Source organism: Heloderma suspectum, chromosome 6, assembly GCF_057233095.1.
Source record: "Heloderma suspectum isolate Gila_16-S chromosome 6, 16-S_ref, whole genome shotgun sequence".
NCBI lineage: Eukaryota > Metazoa > Chordata > Lepidosauria > Squamata > Helodermatidae > Heloderma > Heloderma suspectum.
Genome location: NC_139463.1, coordinates 25,762,621 through 25,786,270, shown reverse-complemented (window position 1 = coordinate 25,786,270; position 23,650 = coordinate 25,762,621). Strand labels below are relative to the sequence as shown.

The window sequence follows — 23,650 nt, the reverse complement described above, 5'->3', positions numbered from 1 at the left end:
AGAATGTTGCACTAGATGGACCCTTGGTCTGATCCAGCAGGGCTCTTGCATTCTTAACAAGTTGCAAATTATTATTCTTTGCTTAGGGCAACAAAATAGCTTGAGCCAACCAGCCCTGGGATGTACGAAAGTCACTTACCTTTTCGAAGGGTGACATTCACGGTGGGGGGGAGGCGCTCCATCCCTCCCCCCGAAATTCTGGCCGGGGGGGAGGCGCTCCGTCCCTCCCCCCCGAATCCTGGTCAGCCGGCTCCGCAAATGGCGGCGGCCGTAGCCGCCGCTGTTTGCGTCCCTGCAGTCAGCCGTGATAGGCTACGTAAATGTTTACATAGCCTATCACGGCTGCTTTAAAAGAAAAAAAACCCCACACGTATGCAAATGGCGGCGCCCATGGGCGCCGCCATTTGCGTTCCTTATTTTCGCCGTCTTAGTCTATGTAAACATTTACGTAGACTAAGATGGCGAAAATAAGGGGAACGCAAATGGTGTAGCGTCTACGCTATTTGCGTTCCCCTTATTTTCGCCATCTTAGTCTACGTAAATGTTTACGTAGACTAAGACGTGCCAAAATAAGTAATGCAAATGGCGGTGCCCATGGGCGCCGCCATTTGCGTACGCGCGTGTTTTTTTTTCTTTTAAAGCAGCCATGATAGGCTACATAAACATTTACGTAGCCTATCATGGTGTTTTTTAAAAATCTAGCCATGATAGGCTACGTAAATCTTTACGTAGCCTAGCACGTTTTTTTGTTTGTTTGTTTGTTTTAACTGGAAATGGCGGCGGCGGCAGCCAGTCGGAAGACCGGCCGCCGCAGCTGCCGCCGCCGCACCACCACCGGAGCCGCCGCCGCCAGGAAGATTCGCTGAAGGTAAGTCCCGTCCCGGGGGCGGGCGGGGGGGGGCAGACCGTTTCGCCACCAATTTCGGGGGGCCGAATGCGCTGGCATTCGGCCTCCCCGAGATTGGTGGCGAAATTCTCTGACATCCCTAGCCCTGGGCAGAGGAGATTTTTGCAGCGGTGATCCCAGAAAACAAGGGATGCAAAGTAGGCAAAGTGATGCCTTCCATGGGATCATTTTTTGTGACTGTATCTTGAAGTCTATTGTGTGAACAGAAACTACTGAAACCTTAATTAAGTCCACTTCTATGAGGTGAGGAAGGAGCCTCAGTGATGGCATCCATGGCCAGAAGCTCTGTAAATATTTTCATGTCGAGGTTATTATCTACAGCAGCTTGGCTCATAATGCAGGTGTGCAATGTGTCAAAATAGAACAGCGCATAACTAGAAGGAACGAAACATAAACCGACTGGGTTTCTACCTTTGGCTTTGCGAGAGAGAAGTCTCATTTCCCTTCATTAAAATTGCAGGATGTTTGTAACTTTTCTTCCTTGGCAGCCTCCAGGACAGGCAAGCCCCATGCTGCACTGGGGCAATGGCAAGGCTGCGCGTGCATAGCTTGAGGCACGTTGACAGCACACACGGCTGTTCCGGAGGGGCTCTCCAACAAAGTGATGGTGAGAGGGTCAGAGGGCAACAGCACAGGAAGCGATGCACCCAGAGCTCATGACGGGAATGACAGAGTGATGGCAAATCAGGAGTGAAGTGAGTCACTCCTCTTTCGCCCACATCTGGCACATTTTTCTTTCCCCCGCAGCCACAAAGGATCTGAGGCAATGAAGAGTTTGACTAGAGAGGCGAGGAAGGGCCCCGCCCAGGAAATCTAATTTTACATTCCTGTTTTGCTTTAGCAGAGGCTGCCGGTGAGTGTCCACCTCGGTGAGTGTGAATGCAATCCTCTTCCCTATAGTGTATGTTATGTTTGAAAGCTTGACCAGATGGGGTTAAAATGCTGCCTTTGCTTGTGATCAAAGATTGGGCTGACAGGCAGAGAACTTTGCAAATAGCCCAGTCAGACGCAAGTTCTTGGTAGCTTTGTCTGTTCCATCTCGGTCTGTACAGCTGAGTACTGGAAATGCATCTGTCTTTCGGCTCTAATTATGGGGGAAAGGTGTGTGCATGGGATTATGTAAATCACAAGCTCCACCCCCTGACTCCTTTCAAATTTAGTCAAATCAATCCCCCTCCCTAGTGGCTAATAAGGCTATCTCAAAAGGTATGGGGCCATCCTCCTTCTGTCCCCTCATGAAGTTCGAACTCTGGAATAGTCTTTGCATTCTTAGAATATTAAGAAAGTTGCAGCTCTGTCGTAGATCAAAGTAAGCAGGGGCCTGCAACAAAATGTCCCCAACTCATGACAGTAGTGTTCAGGACTTCAGACAGCTTAGAATGGGAGCCTTGTAATCCTGTTCAAACCTTACATGGGGAAGCGGAGCTTCAGGAAGGGGGGAAAGGGAAAGAGACACCCTTCTTTCCCACTCTCTGATGCTTTCCCCTGGTGGATTAGAAGGATCAGGTAGCTGCTGATGCAGAAGGACCTCCGGAGAGCAACTGCCAGTTGGAAGCGACACAGTACTGAGCTCCATAGACACATAATCTGATCTGGTCTTCCTTTAGTGTTAGAGGGCTCAGGTTTGAGGCTGCCGGTCCAGAACATGAGCATTTTATAACAATATAGCAGTGAGGGGTAGGTTTCTGGAGAGTAGGAAAGGGGAGATGTGTCCTTCTCCTTTCCTTCCTGCTGAAGCATTCCTGTATAATGCAGAGGTCTCGGTGTCATCCCGATGCCACAACTCCCATCATCCCTAGCCAGCACAGGGAATGGCAGGGGTAATAGGAGTTGTAGTCCCAACACATCTGGAGGGCACCTGGTACCCTCCAGGCTAATTCTCTCCTCTCCTCCATTCGACCAGTTTCTTTTCCCCCAGTCTCCTATTCAACTGGACACCTCAACATCCTGTATATCCTGGAAGCTCATAGGGCCTTGTTAGCTTCCTTCTCTTTCAGTCTACAAAATGTATAGATTTCTGCATACCTAGGGAGTTGACAGAGCGTGTTGAAACCTATCCCTGACTTTGGGGTGGGTCGGTTTTGCTTCAGAACTGATAGTGAACTCTGGTGGTTGCATGTGTATTACAGGGAACAATATATGTATTTGTGGTGTCTAAGTGTAAAAGTATATTTCCTCCCCTATGTGATGGGGAGATAATCAATTCAGTTTTCCGCAGTTCTTTAATGGGGTGTGCAAAATGCAAGATTCATGGACTAGAGTTAGGTAGGGATGTCAGAGAATTCTGCCACGGATGCCAGTGAGGCCGGATTCTTTAGAATCTGCCCCCCCGGAATCCATGGTGGAACGGCTTCCCCCCTCCGCCACCCTGCGGAAACCCCCCGGGACGGAGTGTACCTGGCGGCTCCGGCAGCGGCTCCGGCGGCGGCTGCTCCATCTGGTCTCCTGGACACTGCCAGGCTGCTGCAGCCGTCATTTGCGTGGCTGCCTTTTGCCGTGATAGGCTACGTAAATACTTACGTAGCCTATCACAGCAAAGAGCAGGGCCATAGCAGCTGCCATTTGCATGGCTACCTTTTGTCGTGATAGGCTACGTAATACTTACGTAGCTTATCACGGCTTGGCAGCCGCAGCAGCCCACCAGCAGCCGGAAGTCCAGCTGTGGCCGGCCCCGGCCAGCGGCTCTGTGGAGTTGCCACGGAGCGGAGCTGACCAGGGAGGATTCCGGGGTGAGGGACGGAGCGCCTCCCCCCCATCGCGGATGCCCCGGAACGGAGCACGTTAAACGTTTCGTACATCCCTAGAGTTAGGGCCAAAGTAGACATGACTCCATTCATGCAGTTAACAAAGACACTCCAAAAATGCAGGCAGCTCTGTTGATTCATTTCTCTCTGTGTATTTTATTTATGTCTTTTGGAGGCCTTTCATAAAGCTAATGGGTCTTAATTGCCCAATCAAGACCAAGCCACCCCAAAATACTATGCAATACAACAGGGATGCCCAAAGCAATGTTGCTAGGAAAATCCACTTGCCCACCAGCTACTGGGAGGGCTGCAGCTAAGAGGGAATGGAGAAGCCAGAGGGGGGCGGCAGGTGATATCATCCCTGCTAATCAAAAACTCCTAGCACTTCCACCCCGTGAGCCCTGGCTCCACTATGCCACTGGCTGTAGTCCTCCCTCTGGTCTGTTAAACCTTGACTATGGAATTTAGGCTCCACACATGTGCTGATCACTTACATGATTTATTGAGCAGGTTTTATACAGCTCCCTTGCAGGGATCGTAATGCAAGCCTGCAGCACGGTTTCTTCTAGGTGAAGGGTGGGGAGAGAATCTGGAGACTGTGGGCTTTTCTACATGAGGCTTTGAACCTGCCACTTTACCAAGGCTTCTGCTTCCAGATTCTTTGTGGGGTTAAGATCAGCTCCTTCATACTTGTTCTTTCTTTCTTTCTTTCTTTCTTTCTTTCTTTCTTTCTCTTTCTTTCTTTCTCTGCTTTTCTATATGTTCCATTACATAACACTAGGTGGCGCTGTGGTAGAGCAGAATTGCACAAATACAACAGGGTCTCATGCCGCCATTCACAGAAATACCAGAGCCTTTCTACACAAGGCATTTATTGAGCACTTGTGATTCCTCACTCATGGTAGTTTGTGGGTGCTTTACATGATGTCATCATCCTCCAGGGCCTCTCTCACTCTTTGCAACCATTTTGGCATCCCCCCCCCATCGAGGAAAGTCTCGTATATCCTGAATGACAGCATGAAACCCTAGTGTATTTCTGCAATTCTGCTATACCACAGAGCCACCTAGTGGTTGTGTATGGAACATATAGTAAGGCAGGGAAAGACCCCCCCCCCCCAATGAACAAGTGTCAAGGAGCTGATCTTAATCCCACAAAGAATCTGGAAGCAGAAGTCTCAGTAAAGCTGTGGCTTAAAAGCCTCATGTAGAAAAGGCTTTTTCCTCATTAGAAAAAAACACACATGCTATAATGGTTGCAAAGCATGGGAGAGGCCCTGGAGGATGACGATGTCGTGTAAAGGACCCACAAACTACCATGAGTGAAGAATCACAAGAGCACAATAAATGCCTTGTGTAGAAAGGCTCTGGATTATGCTTAAGGGAACAGCACATGCTGTTCCTGAATAGAACACACACTGCATGGGACCAACCACTAATCTAGGCCCCTATCCCAGCTCTGTGTTGACTTGCTTCAAAAATGGGGAAGTTAATATCAACAGGCCTGGCTGTCCTCTCCCACTACAGTAGAGTGGCATCTTGCCCCATCAGTAGGATTGATGTGACAATGACTGACATGTGATGGAGACCAATTTTTCTAAGCTAAAAGTGTGTTAAGAAATCAGAGGCTGGCTGATCAGGAGCCAGTTCTGGTATGGGGCACATGACCAACCACAGTTGGCAGTCAACGCTGCAAAACATCGGTTTCTTTTAAATTGCTGCAACGGCCTGAAGGACAGCATAAGAGGAACCCTGCTGGATCATACTAAAGGTCTATTTAGCTCAGCATCCTCTCTTCAACTGTGGCCACCCAGACGCCAACAGGAAGCCCTCAAGGGGAACATGAAGGCAACAATCCTGCCCCATTGTTTGTTCCCCAGGAACTGATATTCAGAGAGACCTACATAAGAGCTTAAGAATGCCCTGATGAATCACACCAAAGGCTGGTCTAATTCAGCATCCTGTTCTCCACAAGGGCCAACCAGCATCCTGTCTTCAACAGTGTAACATTTGCAATCTTTATTGAGACTGCCTCTGCTCCACATTTGATAATCCTAAGATCTTTGTTTCTCACCAGATCCCTGGAACCATGTACACAGCAATCCCCAAAAGGTAACAAACTCTTTTGATCCAAAACCTAACAACCATTTTATTAACCAAAGCATTTTTGTGGGGGAGAGACCTGACAACTGCTCAGACTCACAGTTGGGATTTCTAAGGCTGGTTTTACTTTTTGTGTATTTCAATTGTGTTTAGTTCTATTTTATTATGTCCTATTGTCAGGTTCATTAGCCACTTTGAGAACCCCTGTTCCAGACCTGAAAGCCAGATATAAACTGAATCAATATTAATAATATCTGTAACAATACCACATCCATTCTGGCACACCCAAACACTGCCTATGCTTTGATTCACTCTGGGCTTGCCTGAAGACAATTAAGCTTCAAAGCTTAGTATCTGTAGATGTTATCTTGGGGTATATTCCTGTCATTATGACCACTTTCCAGATGGACATGCACCTCTGCAAGGCATAGGACAGTTGATACCTTACTCAGGGTGCTCCCGGCCAGAGGAGACAGCCTTGCCATCCACCCATAAGAATGTAAGAAAAAAGCTTGCTGGATCAGACCAAAGGTAGTATCCAATAGGGGCCCGGTGCATGCGGCCAGCCCCGGTCCGCATGCACACAACCCCGCCAGCCCCGGTCCGTGCATGGCTGTGATATTGTACTTCTGGGGGCAAGTGCCGACCTGAGCAAAATTGTGCATATCTGGAGGGGATGCAAACTGCCCCCTCTGGAAACGAGTGTTTTCATGCATGTCGGGGCTTGCTCCTGGAAGCATGATATCACGGCCGCATGTGGACCTGGGCTGGTGCGGCTGTGCGTGTGTGTACTGGGGCCCGATAGGGCTGGCCATGTGTGCATGGTCTTTATTGGATACTACCCAATGGGTCCATCTAGTTCAGCATTCTGTTCTCACAGTGGCCAACCAGTTTCCTGTGGGGAACCCACAAGTAGGATGTGAGTGCAACAGCACCCGCCCAGTTGTGTTCCCCAGCAACTGGTGTACAGAGGAAGAGGAAGCATATAGCCATGAGGTCCAGTAGCCAGTGATAGCCTTATATCCCATCCTTGCTCTATCCCTTCTCATCCCAACCTCTTCAAAGCAACTTTTCTCCTTCACTCCTTTGCACAGCGCATAGTTAAACTATGGAATTCACTTCCACAAGATGTACTGATGCCCACCAATTTGGATGGCTTTAAAAGGGGATTGGACAAATTCATGGAGGAGAAGGCTATCAGTGGCTACTAGTCCTGATGGCTCTATGTTCCCTCCAATAGAGGCAGTCTGCCTATGTACACCAGTTGCTGGGGAACATGGGCAGGAGGTAGCTGTTGCACTCGTGTCCTGCTTGTGGGTTTCCCATGTGAGAACAGAACACTGGACTAGATGGACCCTTGGTCAGATCCAGCAGGACTCTTCTTATGTTCTTCAGTTCTCTGCTTGTGTATTGCTATTTCTGTCCTGTCCCTTCCCGCTTCCACTTCATAACCTTCTCTCGTTCTACCTGGCAGTGGCTCTCCCTTCAATGCTTCTGTGAAGGAGCCAGGCCTACACATCTGGCGGGTGGAGAAGATGAAGCCTGTGTCCGTCCCAGCAGAGATGAAGGGCATATTCTATACTGGAGATTCGTACCTAATTCTTCACAATGGAGCTGATGAGCATTCCAGTGTGCACATCTGGATTGGTAAGCAAGCAGCAGCACACCTGGTGGAGCCAAGATGAAACCAGTCTAGAACTAGAGCCCATCTGTGGGCTGATTCAGAAAAGCAGTCTTCCTGAACCCTGACACCCCCCAGATGTGTTAGACTACAACTCCCGTCACCCCCAGCTGGCTGAGGATGGTGGGAGTTGTAAACCAACACATCTGGAGGGTGTCAGGTTGGGGAAGACTGTAGTAGGGAAACATCCTCTGCCATTCAGCTACACTCTCTCCTAAGCCCAAGAGTTAAAAATGGGAGATCAAAGTTGTGGACAGCAAGATAAAGAAAGCAATCTTAAGACCCCAGCAATGGTGTATAGTAGAGTTTTAGAGAAATCACTGCCATACAGAAAAAATAGAAATTGTGCCTCCCCTTGTGCAGTACAGATGACCAGTTGGCACACATAATGGATGTTGGTTGAATGTGTCATATTTCAACTGGATAAAAGGTCATGACATTTTCTGTATATATTCACGGGAACCTTAAGATTCTCTTGGAGGTCCCTGTTTCATGTGTCCTCACCAAGTGAGGTGAGGCAGGTGGCTACAAAGGAGAGGGTCTTCTCAGTGATGACATCCAGGCTATGGAACTGCCTCTCCTGAGAGGCTTCCCTCTGGAGCCTTATTTATGTGTTTGCAGTGCCAGATGAAGACCTTTTTATTCACCCAGGCCTTTTAGACACTCCGTGGGCTCTCACTATTTTAGACTGAGTTTTTATCTGAGCTGCTAACTGTTTTATGCTGCCGCTATTAGAAGAAATAATTAGATACTAAAACCTCCAAGGGGCTCAAGCAGGCCATTCCATGCTCCCCCTCCCTGATTTTTCTTTTTTTTTTTTTCCAACTAACACTCGACATGCTCAGTTGAGTGGGGCTGGGGGGCTGGGAAGATGGGGGGTTAGGAGGACTTTCCCCCTCCCTGAGGCGTTTTGAAAAGATTGTACTTCTGCACACCTTGAGGTTCACCAAGCATGCTGAAGCTTCCCTCTTGTTCTTCAGTGACCCTGCTTTCGCTCCATTTCTGTTGGCACTCGCCACCTGAGTTCGCTATTAGAGGGACAGATATACACAAGCTGGAAATAATTAGTAGCACAATAAGCTAGTAGCTAGAAGGTTTAATTTCCCTAAGAACTGGAATTTGGATGATTCCTGTCAGGCAACTGCTCTTTCCCCTTCTCCCAGGCCAGAATTCCTCCCGAGATGAGCAGGGGGCATGTGCTCTGCTTTCCACCCACCTCAACTCCTTCCTGAAAGAAAAACCCATTCAGTACCGGGAAGTGCAGGGCAATGAGTCTGACGTTTTCATGGAGTACTTCCCCCACGGCATCAAATACCAGGTGAGAGAGGCCCAGCCTGACTGGTTTTTCCACATTGCAGGCTTTCTTCAAGCAGCGCTGGGAGCATAATTGCTAAGAGTTCGGACTGTTGCTCTGTTAAAGCAATCTGAATGGGCGAATAAGACCCAATAGCTTTATAAAAGACCAGCTCCTGGTAGAAATGAAAACTGCTAGAACTGGTGTGTTAACAGGGATCAACACAGCTGTCTGCATTTTTGGCCTCTTCTTGGGGGTGTGGCTATGGGGACTGTCACTTCAGCAGTTACCACCACACCACTGCCTACCACCGGAGTTCTGACAGCAGAGGGCGTAACGGCAGCAGAGGTTTCTGCCACTACAACGAAGCCTCCAGCAGCAAGGGGAGACGGAGTTCCACAATATCCTATAGCCCCTGGAAGGGACTATGCCCCTGGATTGCACCTTTATTTTATTTTAAAAATCTATATCCCCCCTTATTTCCAAAAAAAAGGAAGTCAAGGTGGCTAACAAATTTTAAATGCCGTACAATATTAAAACAAATGAACATGTATCACAACCAGGCCAATATTGTCCATAAACAACAATACCCCACCTCAATATTAGCATAATAATAAACCAACAATTTCTAGGAAGAGCAGAGAAAAATGGAATAGTGTTAACCAAGTAAGAATGAAACCAAGAGAGCATTCAGTCGAAAGCTACCTTGGATAGACATGTTCTTATCAGCCATCTGAAGCAATGAAGAAGCGACTGAATAGATTGTAGGTGCTTCTGGACAAGGCTTTTATCATGCCATCACCCTGCTTCCTTCATGCAATTTTACAGGGGGTCCAGCTGTCATCTTTCACTTGTAACTTTCTCATGATTTCCCACCACTTCTTCCATCTTTTCCTTTACAGCAAAAAATCTATTAATGATAAAACAAAAGAATAGCTATACAATGCCTTCTAATTAGTAGCGCTAGGAGCCTTCCATCCGGAAGCACTCTGTGTCTCATATGTAAATGTATGCAGATTGATTATTCGGTCTAACCTACCTCATAGGGTTGTTGTGAAGATAAAATGGGAGAGGAGTGGGCCATGGATGCCACCTTGACCTCTTTGGAGGAAAAGGATATAACTGTACTGAATAAATAAGATAATGGCTTCCCTTCATCCCTCCCCAAGTAGGTATATCTTTCCCCTTGCTGCTCCTGTTATCTCACGGAGCCTAGTCCCCCACTACACCCCAGACTCTAGCATCCTACTTCCTTCTAGACCTCAATCCTTATGTCTGTGCTTTACAGGAAGGAGGTGTGGAATCTGCCTTTAACAGAACTCAGGCCAGCCAGCAACCCAGCCTCATCCGCAAACTCTACCAAGTGAAAGGGAAAAAGAATATCCGGGCCACCGAAAGGGAATTGAGCTGGGGTAGTTTTAACACTGGTGACTGTTTCATCCTGGACCTGGGAGAGGTGAGCCTGGAAGAGGGAAAAACATGTGGAGAGAAGCGGGAATATGCATGTTACCAGGGCCGGAGTCAAGGGTAGGCATGGTTGGGCACCTGCTGAGGGCCCACACCCCAGGAGGGATCCACTGATAAGTCACACACACACCCCACTGGACTTGCCCCTCCTCTTCACCTTTGCAACCTGCTTGTTCACCTTCCACTCACTCTGGCCCAGATAACTGTGGTGGTGAGAAGAAGGAGCAGTGGATATCATTGCCTGCTTGCTCACTGGCTCTCTCCCTGTCAAGCAAGAAAGTGGTAGCAATGATAAGAAAAAGGAGCAGGACCAGCTGGTGACAATGGCAGTGAGAAGGTAGCCTCACTGAGGGAGGGGCTCATTAAGGGTGTCTTGCCCGAGGGCCCTCAAAAACCTGGAGCCAGCACTGCTGTTAGAAAGGAGGAGTGTATGTTCTGCTAGTGCATTGCCAGAGGACAAATATATATACATTTGGGGGGAGAGAGGAATGCATTCCTCAGGGTGGAATTGGAATGGGTGTTCTGGACCAAGTGTAATATATAGAAATTGCCAAGAATGTATTCTCTTAGGCTACCAATGGGGGCAATAAAGAGTACTACACATAGTAGTAAAGAAAGTACTGGAAGGCTGAATAAAAGGCTGCTGTCACAAAGGCAAGATGGTGTCAGCCTGTTTGTGAGAGACCAGAGATAGAACATGGTGGTTGCAGTGGGATTGACCTCAAGTGAGCAGCAAGCTGATCAGTGAGAGTGTTCCAGATATGGTCAATAATTAAAGTCAAAGATTTCTAAGGATTATGTGCCAGCATGAGAGAGGAAGTTAAATGGTACTATTTATTTCAAATAAGAAATAAGGTGTAGTCTGTTTAAAAAGAGGGGCATGTAATATATTAAAATAGCCAAGGGTGCATTCTCTCAGGCTACCAGAGGGGGCAATAAAGAGCGCTACACATGCTTATATATAAAGTACTGGAAGGCTGAATAAAATGTTGTTGTTACAAAAACAAGATGGTGTCAACGTCAGAGACCAGAGATAACAGCCAGCAGAACAGAGGAGCAGGTGATGGGTGGGGAAAGTGTGTGGACAAGCTGGTGTTCTGGCCATCCATCACAAATCACTTTGACCTGTCATTTCAGACCATCATTACTTGGTGTGGGGCAAAATCCAACATCCTGGAACGCAACAAAGCCCGCGATTTAGCAACGGCGATTCGGGATAGTGAGAGGAAGGGGAAAGCCAAAGTGGAGATCATTGCTGATGGTGAAGAGCCAGCTGAGATGACAGCGGTATGATCCTTGTAGGGGAGGAAGCCATTCCAGGGGTGGTGCAGGCTGGTGTCTGGGCAGTGCCCCAACTTTACTGAAGGTCTCACTACTATGCGGTAGAGACAGGGACTTTTTGATGGTGGCCCCATATTTGTGGAACTCCCTCCCTATTCATTTGTCACCATCTTTATTGGCTTTTAAAAGGGCCTCAAAAACCCACTTGTCTTGGTCTGCTTTTAGCCGAGATGTTGAACTGGGTTTTTATTATTATTATTTGTTTAAATTGCTGCCAGCTTCCCTTTAATGGGTTTTTAAAACTGATTTTACATGAGTGCTGGGCTAGACAGCCCAATGCTTTTAGACTGCTGTTTTAGAATGAGATTTTTAAAAATGTTTTTATTTACCTAGGCTTGGAAGGGCTTTGCCCTGAAAGGTGGCATACGAATGTTTAAAACAAATGAAAATATGCATGGTCTTAAAGCCCTCATGGGAGGAGTGATCTGGAATATGGGTTGTGTACTCATAAAGTTCTTATGGAAAAGATCTAAGGACTCCAAAGTAGGGTTAGACACCCTGCTTTGGTTTCTCCCACATTCAGATTTTTTAAATCTCAAGTTGTTTCCATCCCATTTATGAAGAAATTTGCAAATGTTGGTAAGTTATTATAAAAATGCACGAAACAAAATTCTCACCCAGCTGCACTGGCCAAATTCAATAGGTACAGCTATTCCCAGCATGGAGACAACCATGTTGTACCTGACTGCCATGTAGCTGTTAAAGATGAGGAGCCTGTCAGAAAAAAAGAGGTGGCAACCTTAATTGAGTACATCAAACATGGCTGAATATACAGGGATTCAAACCCAGGCATCTAAGAGCGAAGCACTCCAAGTCCTCCGCCTGGATGGCTATATCTGTCAGTTGCACTTTCTGTCACATTCAAATTGCTAAAATCTCAAGTTCTTTCTGTCACAGGTATTAAGCTATTTGTGAATTTTGGTAAGTTCGTCTCAAAAAACAAACTGAACGAATACTCACCCATCCCTGCTCCAGGGAGGGTTGCACAAAATGGACACTGAGAAATTCTAAGGGAGGATTAGGTAACCTGGTGCTCTCCTGATGTTTTGGACGACAACTGCCATAAGCCCCAGAAGCCATGGCCAAAATCTATTAATGGTTGGGAGCTGATGGGTGGGAGATTCAGGACAGATAAAAGGAAGTTCTTCACACAGCGCATAAACTATGGAATTCGCTACCACAAGACATAGTGATAGCCACCAATTAGGATGGCTTTAAAAGGGGGTTAGATAAATTCCTGGAGGAGAAGGCTATCAGTGGCTACTAGTCCTGATGGCTATATGCTACCTCCAGTGTCAGAGGCAGTACGCCTATGTACACCCGTTGCTGGGGAAGATGGGCAGGAGGTAGCTGTTGCACTCTTGACCTGCTGGTAGGTTTCCTGTGGGCAGGTGGTTGGCCGCTGTGTGAACAGAATGCTGGATGAGATGGACTCTTGGTCTGACCCAGCATGGTCTTCCTTTGTTCTTATGGCTGATGGGAGTTGTAGCCCAAAACACTGGGAGGGCATTAAGTTGCCTACCCCTGTTCTAAGGGCTTCTTCATCGCTTGATGACGGCTACATCTGGTAATGGCTTTCCTGTGTGACTTGGCCACTGGTGCTTTATACTGGGTTGGAGCCCAGCTCTGCAGGGTCTCAGGCAGAGGACTGGGTCCCCTCCTGCTGGGGATTCAAGTGGGGACCTTCTGCATGTAATGCCTGTGCACTACCACTACGTCTTCTTGCAACAGGGGCCTGTCCTTTCACGCTAGTCAAGCGCTATCTAAACCAGGGATGGTCAACTTGTGGCCCTCCAGATATTATGGCCTACAACTCCCATCAGCCCTAACCAGCTTAGCCAATGGTGAGGGATGATGGGAGTCATAGGCCAAAACATCAGGCAGGCCACAGGTTGCCCACCTGTGATCTAAATGTGTACAGAAATAATCATGACGATAACTGTCTGAAGTCCCATCCACATGCAAAAGGTTTCCCAGCAGCTACTGCCCCGCTAACATCAAATTTGAACCACATGTATGTTACACCCTGTGAGGCATGGGGTTGGGGTTCTGAGGGAGGAGGTGGAACAGCTGTAAGGAGATATCCACACTCGGCATTATCTGTTGTTTGTTCTAGATTCTGGGACCTAAGCCAGTTCTGAAAGAGGGCAATCCTGAGGAAGATGCCATTGCTGATCAGAAGAATGCAGTCACAGCTGCATTATACAAGGTAACAACCCAAAGCAAGAAGAGCCCTGATGTACAGAGCTGGCTTTAGTTTTGATGGCCCCGCACCAGTGGATTTCCCTCTTGTGGGCTCCCTCTGACATCGGTGTGTCCCCCTCCCTCCGGGCTTACCTGCTGCTAGTGACCGCAGCACTGTGATCTGTGGCTGGGTATGTGAGCTGCCTGCCTTTTTACTTATGCACAATGCCCCAGAGTGATGCTATGCCAAGGGCATTGTAATTGTGGGTGGCTCACTGACCCAGTCAGCTGCTGGGCTGCCCAAAGATGCCAGGTGCTGGCACCGGCTGTGCTGCTGGATCAGACCAAAGGTCCATCTCGTGCACTAGCTTGTCCATTGTGGCTGGGCAGATGTAGGGCCTGAAGCAAATGTTTCTCCCCCACCCACTAGAAAAATTGGTACTGGGGCTCCACTTAGCCATCCCGAATAATAACCATTGCTAGCCCTATTGTCCTCCATGAATGGGTCTAATCTCCTTTCAAAGCCATCAACACCAAGAGTGGGCAACTTGTGGCCCTCCAGATGTTTTGGCCCGCAACTCCCATGATTCCTCACCAATGACTACACTGGCCAGGGCTGATGGGCCCAAACATCTAAAGGGCCACAAGTTGCTCACCCCTGCTCTATGCCACGGCTGCTGCCGTATGTTGCAGCAGCAAACTGCATAAACGAATAATGCTCTGTGTGAAGTGATATGTCTTGAATCTACCACCAATCCATTTCAAGAAGTGACAAGTTCTAGTGTTATGAGAGAAGGGAAAATTCTATTGACTTTATCCACACCGTGCACAGATTTATAAACCCCTCTGCACATGGGCTGCAGTAGGTAACTGACTCCACTCCTAGTGGCCATTTTGTATCTGGCTCCACCCACCGCTGCCATTTTGTATCTGGCCACACACACACACACACACTCCCCAGCCACAACTTTGCATCTGGCTCTAGTTGGTAGATCTGAGGGTTCTAGTAAAACAACAATAACAAGGTAGATCCCACAAGCCTGAAGTCTGTCCACACCTGAATTGTGTGAGTCTCTTATCTTTCTTTCTCAAATTCCAGGTCTCGGATATGACAGGGAAAATGAGCTTGACTAAGGTCTCCGAGTCCAGTCCATTCCGCCAAGAACAGCTCATCACAGATGACTGTTTCATCCTGGACAATGGCCAGTGTGGCAAAATCTATGTTTGGAAAGGTAACAGACACTAGACACTACCAGGGAAACAACCTCAGTGCTTAGTATGGGACCAAAAATGCAGAATACATCCCCAGCTAAGAGTGGCACCTGCTGAGCTGCCTGTGTGGTGTGGACCATTCTGATTAATTCTACCAGTGGTGACCACCACCACTTGCCTACTCCTCACTTCCCAGAATAACCTGCTTCTGATTGGTCTTTCTTTGCCAGCATTCATGGTGTTATCAAGAAATCTTGCAATGGCTGGCATGGTTTTCAAGTGTATTGCCCACCAAGCTGGTAAACCGGTTTCTGGATGGTACCCCTGAAAACTGCAGATAGAAGGATACTCACAGGGTGGAATATTCCTCCATACAAAAACAATTTCCCCTACACAGAGAAAGCGAGCATGTCAGGGACAAGCTACTAGCCTAGCTTTTTTCCTGATATACTAGTTTTCTATGTGCGGGGGATTTTCTTTATTTTTATTTTATGGAGGAGCATTCTGTCATACGAGCCCCCGCATGCAGTCTGAAGTGATGGAGCCCAGAGAAAGGTTTACCACCCCAGTGAGACATAATCCTTAGACACAATTCCTGGAGTCATCTTACTACGCAAGGATGACTACTGCTTTTGAGACAACAGCCATGGAAATGCTGGCCTTGACCAGGAAACTCTGAGCCGCTTCTCCTGAAGCAAGTCCAAAATATACCTGTATTATTGGCTATAAATGGCAATATTTTTCCTTGAAAAGTACACATGAATGTCCATGAAGGAAGGATTGTGCCTCTTCTTAAGGGGAAGGACAATAGCCTTGCTTTGTATGCAGAGGGTCCCAGCTTCAATCCCTGGCATCTCCAAGTAGAGAAATGTGGTAGCAAGACCTCTGCCTGAGACCCTGCCAGTCAAGAGCGGACAATACTGAGACAGATGGACAAATAGTCTGACCTAGTATAAAGCAGTTTCCTATGTTCTGGTGTCCCTTTTGCTTCCAAAAGCTGTGGATTTATGCCCACATGAAGCTAAGTACACAGAAAGAGATGTGCTGGATCAGACCAAAGGCCTATCTAGTCCAGCATTCTGTTCCAACCAGGTTCCCCCCATTGGGAAGCCTACAAGCAGGACATGAGTGCAATAGCTCATGTTCCCATGCAACCGGCATACAGTGGTATCTGCCTGTGACACTGGAGGTAATAAATAGCCATCATGACTAATGGCCACTGATAGCCTTATCATCTGTGAATGAATGAATGAATGAATGAATGCATTTGCCTTATACTGAATCAGACCATGGGTCTATCTAGCCCAGTGTTGCCAACACTGACTGGCAGCAATGGCTCTTCAGGATTTCAGGCAGGAGTTTTTTGAGCCCTACCAGAGATGCCAGGGATTGAACCTGGGACCTTCTAGAGGCAAAGTAGGTACTCTACCACTGAGCCACGGCCCCTCTTCCTTGACTGTCCCATTCCCAATCCTGCTACCAGAGGCCATTCGATTGGAGACACTGGGGATTGAACCTGGATCCATCTGCAGGTGTTTTAACACTGAGCTATAGCTTCTCCCCCAAATATATGCGTGGCACAAATTGAGGCAGTTTTGCAAAGCCCTGGAATTGAAGCAGGGACAAGTGCATAGGCTTGTATATCGCACATGGGATGCCGAAATGTACCATACAAGCATAGGCAAATTTTCCCCTTACACATCATCCATATCAAGTAAGCGGTCGTCTCACATCTTTCCATCTGTTTCATCATCTAGGTCAGCTTTGTAAGTAAACCCACAAAAGTCACTACCCTGCAAACAAAAATGTTACTAGCCTCCTTGGGGGTATGGGTGTCAGAGGATGGAGAACTCCACCTCTCCTCCAGCAACCTGCTGCAATTCTTATGCTGGGTGTGGGGTTCTTCTTCCTCTTTCCACCCACTTACTCATCTGCATGCAGCTCCTTGTTGCCTATGGCAACCAGGCAAATGCTTAAATACAAGGCTGATCTAGAAGGCCCAGATTTAGGAAAATGCTCTCTTTCGAAGAATACTAGTTTACCCCGCTCCTTCCCAGAAAACAAGTTCTGCTGTACTTGCCCCACATCAGACAAAATTTGTCTTAGCTCTTCTAACCCATCCTTCCTTGAGCAGGTCTCAGAGCCAATGAGCAGGAACAGCAGGCAGCTCTGAAGGTGGCAGAGAACTTCATCTCCCAGATGAAGTACCCCCTGAACACACAGGTAAATAAGCAGAGGCTACACAATCAGCCAGCCAACATTTCCAGAAGGCTCTGATAAAGGAAGACCATCTTTCCAGTTCTGGGTGCCATGGTTTAAGGTGGCTGGGGCTGATGGGAGTTGAAGTCCAAAACATCTGGAGGGCACCACATTGGGAAATGCTGTAATAGACGTTGACAGAATGTGTTCATGAATTTGTCTAATTCCCTTGTATAAGTGGCCATCTCCAAACCTTGTAGCAAAGAGTTCTGTAAGTCAATTCTGTATCGTGTGAAGTATTTCCTTTTGTCTGTCCCGAATCTCCCAGCACTCAATTTCAGGGGATGGACCCGAGTTGTAATATTATGAGAGGGAGACATCTGTCTTTCAGTCTACTTTCTCTAGTACATCATGCATAATGTTATATACCGGTGTCACAGGGACAGGGAAACTCCAGACGTTTTGAACCACAACTCCCATAATCCCCCACCATTGGCTATGCTGGCTGGGGGCTGATGGGAGATGAAGTCCAATACATCTAGGGAGGGCAAACCTGGTTGCCTCCCGCTGTTCTATCACGTCCCACTGTTGGAACTAAAAAGTCCCAAAGCATTAGCTTTTCCCAATAGGGAAGGCGCTCCAACCATTGGTTGCCCCTTTCTGTACCTTTCCCATTTGTACAATATCCTTTTTGACAGAGCAACTAGAACTGTACACAACACATTATTCTTAATGAGGCTGCATGGTAGATTCATATCAAAGTATTATGTAGCCTGGGTATCATGTTTTCAATTTCTTTCCTAAAAAGTGATGATCCCTTGCCTGGAATTTGCCCTTTGCCCTGCCACTGTCCACAGGGTTGATGTTTTCCTTGAGCTGCTGATCACAAGCCAAAGTTTTCTTTCCTGGCTCCCCAATCTTGGTCCCCCCTCTCTTAAAAAGGAGTCAGAAAAATATATATCCTGATGCAGTGGTTAGAGCTTTGAGACGCTGCTATTCTTCCTCCAACTGAGTGGGACAACACATATTGGTGTGTCTGCACTGGTTGTCCTTGTCTCACATTCCTTTATCCCTGTTCCAGGTGGAAATCTTGCCGCAAGGCCACGAAAGTCTTCTCTTCAAACAATTCTTCGTAAACTGGAAGTGAAATGCAAGTCTACATCCTGAGCTAGCAGTATTCAGTGCATGTGCCTTACTCTGCATCAACCATTATGCCTTATTAAACTGGAGCCGCTGTATCCTCTCTAACCTGCAGCATTTGTCTGATGTTAATTCGATCAGCTTTATTGCATTCCAGACACGGGGGAGAAGGGGAGAGCGGGGGGGCATAGCTCAATTGTAGCACTTCTGCTTTGCATGCAGAAGGCCTGAGGTTCAATCCCTGGCAGGCCCAGGTAGGTCTCGGAAAGATCTCTGCCGGAGACCTGCTATTAATCAGAGTGAAATAAAACATTTCTCCACTTTGTTGTGTCTGATCCTCTAGGTGTTTCGGGAAGGGGGACCATAACTATGGTGCTGTAAATTGCTGTTTCTATGCTGGGGCAGGCTCCCTATTATAGGGTTAGATCCAGATTTAAGCTGGATCAACTGCACTGGTGGACGTCCCGCCCCCTCCTTCCTAAGGAAGCTCCTAAAGCCCCTGAAAATACTACACAGTTAGAAGACCCTGCTGAATGGGGTGAGCCGTGATGTATGTTGTGTTTTGGTTTTTTAATGGTGGTTTTAGCACTATGGAACACTAAATGGGTCAAATTTAGCCTCAGAACAAGCTAAATTTGAGCCATTTTGCATGCTGTCATGGTTTGCCACCGATTTTTTCTGGTACTTTGTGGAGTGGCATGCACAGCAGGCCAGTGGGGGCAAAAATGGTCCACAGACTTCCCCCTGAAGTTGCCAACCCCTGCCTTACACAAATTAAAAAATAATTGTCTGGATTTGATATGTTATAGGTTAAGAAGTCAAAAGTTTAAAACAAGAGTCCCTTCTGGGCTGTTCTCTGCAAGGAACAGAAAGTTCTAGTGTGAGTTAACAATAGTTGTGAACCCGTAAGGGTACTGCTGATGCTACACTACATTTTCCCTTGTCCGACTGCATGTAAAACTTGACAGTTGCTGCTAATTAGAGGTCTTAGCTTTCCTCCTCCTTCTCTAGCAGTGTTCAGCATACTTTCTATGTTCTGTCAGGCAAATGTGTTTAATTATTCCACACTGAACGGAATGAAAAACAACAAAAATACAGACTTTAACATTAATTTTAATAACTCCCAATATACGCCTATGGCTTTTCAGGCCTGTTTTGTGCCTCTGTAAAGTCAGAACCTGGGTAGGTGGGCCTTATCACCTCATCCATTTGGTGGAATACCTAGTGTTCAACCTTTTGTTGTCTTTTACACTGAGGAGATATGGTAGAAAGGTTAAATATGAGATGAGAAAAGGAGACAGAGATAATGAAGAAAGAGACTGAGGAAACGGTGAAGAGGGACGGGAAGAGGTGGAAAAGAGGTCTTGAGCAGGCTGAAGAAAAAGCATTCTACCTTCTCCCCAGTTACCAGTCAGTAGATGCTTGACAATCAGCTGTCAGTAACAGAGGCCTACAGTTACCTTTGAGTCCTGACCTGCACAGCTAGAGACAGGTTTTAAGAATTAACCTTCCTTTATATAACTATTGGGCTCCCTTCTCCTCTTTTATTGAAGACATACTTTAAATTGGTGATTCATCTGAATGCTTGTTTTGCTTCTTTCCCCCTTTCCCTTCCTCATTAAATAAATCCTAGTTCTTGTTTTATGAATTGCTCACTAGTTTTCCCCCTAACCCCTTTTCAGGGAACAGGGGTTCTGGTGGACTGGAGGCATGGCAAGATAGTTGGGGGAGCGGGGTTCAGCATTTTTCTCCCTCAGCCATCCCCCTACTGTATGAACCCAGCCCCCCTGGTTTCCCACAACCCCACAGGGTTGCTAGTAAGGAAAGTGGAGTTACATAAGGAAGGTGAGACAGCTTGGTTCTGGCGGGTGGTGGTGGGTGTGAGTAACCCATCGACATTCTCAGACATAGAAATCTGCCCTTAAAAGTCTCCATAAACAACAGAAAGTCTACAATGCTGGATGGTGGGAAGCTGATGGACAGCTCTCCGTCCTTCCCTTTCTGATTCCCCTTTCAAACAGCAAATGCTGTGTTCCCCACCCCCTCTTCTTTCAATGACCTTCCCAACCGTCTTGAGGCTACAATGGCGCTTTGTCAATCAGCCGGGCAGCCCTGGGCAAATGATTCCGAATCATTCCACAGCTGTGTTGATGGAGGGACTGCAGAAAGAGGCTGCCGTTTGTGCTGCTCCTCGCAGCAATAAAGCGACTCAGAGTTTCCTTTCCCAAAGAGCAAGCCCATTCCCAGTGCCAGCGACACACATGGAGGCACTTCAGGGTTGATGCATCACTGGCGGAGTGCCCTAGGCCAGCTTCTGTGCCTTCAGGGGGGAATCGGAGACACAAAAAGAAGTGTCCGATAGGCCAGCCGGCAAGGGTCATCTTCAAACTCTTTCAACAAAAGCGCTGCAGGGGTTCATCGGACGATTCTCACAGGCCCTGCTCAGCCCTTTTTATCGTGGAGGGGTGTGCCGATTCCTTTAGGCCAAGAGTGCACAGCCTTAGGCCCAGGGGCCAAATCTGGCCTGCCTGGGGTCCCAATCGGGCCTTCCAAAGTTCCCCACATGATCACACCCAGTTTCCCTGGCTCCACCCCCTTCATCTTGGGGTGGCTTCCTGGCGTTTGTGCAGTTTTTTCCCCATTCTCAAAGGTTGAAATGCCTCTCCGAAGGCTTAAATGCTGGCAGGAAGAGCTTTAAGCTATTATATGTTGGTGTTTTTGGCCCCGCCTAGTATTGCAATGCAGCTCCCAAGAGTTTCTCCGAAAGAGAATCCAGCCCTCAGGCTGAAAGAGGTTCAACACCCCTGCTTTGGATTCCCCCTTGTGGGGTTCCTGTACCAAAGGGCGGCCAGCTCAAGAATGCTCTCCCACTGTGCACAAAGCCCTGCCACTAAGGGACTACGACCACAATCTGCAACCCAGTTGCTCAACACATCCTATTCCACTGAGATGTTTCTTCCCCTGCCCCCGCCACAGATGTGCCATGTGGAAATTTCGGTCGGCACCACAAATGTTGCTTGTAGAGCAAGGCCCGTTCTTGTCCTTCAAATGTTGCTCGTAGAGCAAGGCCCATTCTTGTCCTTCCTAGGCAGATCCTCGCAGAGCCAGGAGAGTGGCGGGTAGACAGCTGAGCACGGTGGAAGAGACGGCCCGAAAGGCAGAGCAAAAGCACACGCAGTGCTCAACCTCGGGCTGTGGGCCCCGCAAGTCTGGCTGATGTTTCGCTCCCGATGCAGGGCTGGTGGGCACACTCCTGGAAGGGTACAGGTCACCTGTGCAATCCAACCAGTCCTTGGCTATGGAATGAGGGTAGCCCATCTGGGGCTTGAGGGTGTGTGGGTCAAACTTCCAGTACTCTCTGCCCTTGAAAGCATACAGAGTTCCTGCAGCGAGACAAAAGTGTAGTGGGAGGGGGGACATCAGCACTAAATTAACATAGAGCAGAGGACTGAGAGTATTTTCTGGAGATGTAGAATGGTTTGGAAGATGGAGGTAAACCTGGGAAGATGGCTTGCAATGCTTGATGGATAACATTTGGAAATTTGTATTATGATTGAAAGCAGCATTTCCCTCTATTTCTAATGTTCATGCTGCGAGTGCTGTTGTTGTGTAATCAAAATGGCACTGCCCCCACACAAGAGGCAGGTAGCAGCAGGCTTGGGGGAATCCCAAGGTTTGCAGAAGTATAAAGAACAAATTAGGGGGGGGAAACCCTAAAGGTGGGGGGGAGGTAACCTCAGGACAACTTAATGAGGACTGAGCATGCTCAGTGACAGTGGAATGTCACAGGGGTGGGGGGATGAGATGGAATGGAATGGGGCAGAAGGGATCCTGAGGTGTGACACTCCACATTGCAATATTTTGTTCCTGGTTCCTCTTCTTATAATAAGGAATTGTTAAAAAGAGAAAACTGGATGCCTGAGAGAAGGGTTGTAGACTAGACTTGTCCTTGACAGACTAGCTTTCTAAATACAGGGATATTCTCTGCTGCCACCACCCACTCCATAGAGAAGCATTAAAAACATTACACACACACACACACACCTTATCCAGGAACAAAATCCCATGAAAATATGTGTCTCTTCATGACCTTGGTTAAAGGTGCTATCAATGAACCACATCTATCTGTAATTGAAATAAATATCTGCCTGCTACCTAGCTTGATTGGTAATAAATAAATCAAGGTGATGAATAATTAATTACTGATGTGGTTGGTGACCAGCACCCTCTGCTCTAGCCTCTGGGCCAGAAAAGCAGATAAAGAGCATGGACACAAGCAGCATCCATATGCATCTATCACTCGCCCAAAGGGAATGGCTACTAGCCCAAAGCAAGCAGCAAACTGTGGGCTGGTTAAAGTATTAAGAGGTAAGAATTGCCCACAAACAGGACTTCAGATGGGGAAAGGGGTTAAACTGAGGGACGGAGTTCTCTAAACTGATTGTGAAGAACAATGCAGATAAAGGCATGTACACACAAAGGATGTTTTGCGAGAGGGAGCCTTCTGCTTCACAGGTTTAGTAGTCCAGAAAGCAAGGGACATGCAACACAATACCTTCACTTGGGGGGGGGGGGTGCGCACGTGCGTGATTTCTTCACACACGTGATTTCGTGATTTCTTTTGTTTTACTAAAGGCTGCAACAGAGGGAGATCAAGTGGGGGGTAGGGACATTCCACCAGCCCTACTGAAAGACCACTGGCTTTTTTTCCTCTTCCCTCCCCAGCCCTTTTTCCTTTTGTGTGTGTGTGTTTTTAAAAGATTGACTTGATTTTTACTGATTATATGTAAGCCGCTCCTGGAGCAGGAGAAAAATGTTTTAAGTAAGTAAGTAAATAAGTAAGTAAGTAAAGCATCAAACAGGCTTGGCCATAGACAGTGGCTGTGTTCTCACGTAACACTAAACCACTATTTAGCATTATGTTTACAAGCCTCTGTGAGACCTGAGTGAAACTTGAGCACTCCCTGCTCTAGCACAGCTAGGAGGATTTAACCCAGATTCAGTTGCAGTTTCTATGATACATGACTTCTTGTTACATACAAACTAGGAATTGTGGTTGAAAACAAACCCTAGTTTGTTAAACTAGCCAGCTAAACAACCCATGACTTAAAGTTGGCTTGTTTAGCAATTGACTAGAGTTTGTTTTAAACCATTACTCCTGGTCCATACGTAACAAGCCAAGAATCACAGAAACTACAACTGAATCCAGGTTAAGTCCCCCTCCCAGCTGTGAAGGAGGCGGAGAGAGAAGTGGGGATTTGCTCAGGCTCACACAGGTTCGTCCACATAGCTCTAAATCGTGGTTTAGTCTTATGTGGGAACTGGGCCATTCTGTTTCATGGGGCTTCACAGGGTATGGCATCTCTTTTCTATGGAACACA

The 23,650-nt window shown here is 47.4% G+C and overlaps 2 protein-coding genes across 3 annotated transcripts in view; one reads left to right on the top strand and one right to left on the bottom strand.

Moving 5' to 3' along the window:
- The first annotated feature begins 1,525 nt into the window (after window positions 1-1,525).
- Window positions 1,526-19,915, top strand: CAPG (capping actin protein, gelsolin like). Of its 2 annotated transcripts, none has more exons than XM_084803843.1 (10): window positions 1,526-1,760; window positions 5,726-5,760; window positions 7,226-7,398; window positions 8,596-8,750; window positions 10,015-10,182; window positions 11,331-11,480; window positions 13,651-13,743; window positions 14,818-14,950; window positions 17,065-17,153; window positions 18,211-19,915. In XM_084803843.1, the coding sequence occupies exons 2-10, from the start codon at window positions 5,738-5,740 to the stop codon at window positions 18,274-18,276; spliced, it is 1,050 nt and encodes a 349-aa protein (XP_084659969.1). In that variant the 5' UTR covers window positions 1,526-1,760; window positions 5,726-5,737; the 3' UTR covers window positions 18,277-19,915. The 2 variants fall into 2 exon arrangements, with proteins under 2 accessions (XP_084659969.1, XP_084659968.1); XM_084803842.1 differs by having other exon boundaries at window positions 1,750-1,776.
- LOC146340564 (matrix metalloproteinase-17-like) overlaps window positions 19,364-23,650 on the bottom strand; it is a 29,853-nt gene continuing 25,566 nt past the window's right edge. Inside the window, exon 11 of the mRNA XM_084803841.1 lies at window positions 19,364-21,652. Coding sequence (XP_084659967.1) covers window positions 21,354-21,652 — 299 coding nt within the window. The 3' untranslated portion in view covers window positions 19,364-21,353. The remainder of the gene's footprint in view (window positions 21,653-23,650) is intronic.

Bases quoted from the DNA above. Each gene is read 5' to 3' on its own strand.
- CAPG (XM_084803843.1), top strand. From the start codon at position 5,738: ATGTACACAGCAATCCCCAAAAG. The intron at 7,399-8,595 runs GTAAGCAAGCAG...CCCTTCTCCCAG, and splicing joins CAGTGTGCACATCTGGATTG to GCCAGAATTCCTCCCGAGAT. The intron at 13,744-14,817 runs GTAACAACCCAA...CTCAAATTCCAG, and splicing joins TCACAGCTGCATTATACAAG to GTCTCGGATATGACAGGGAA.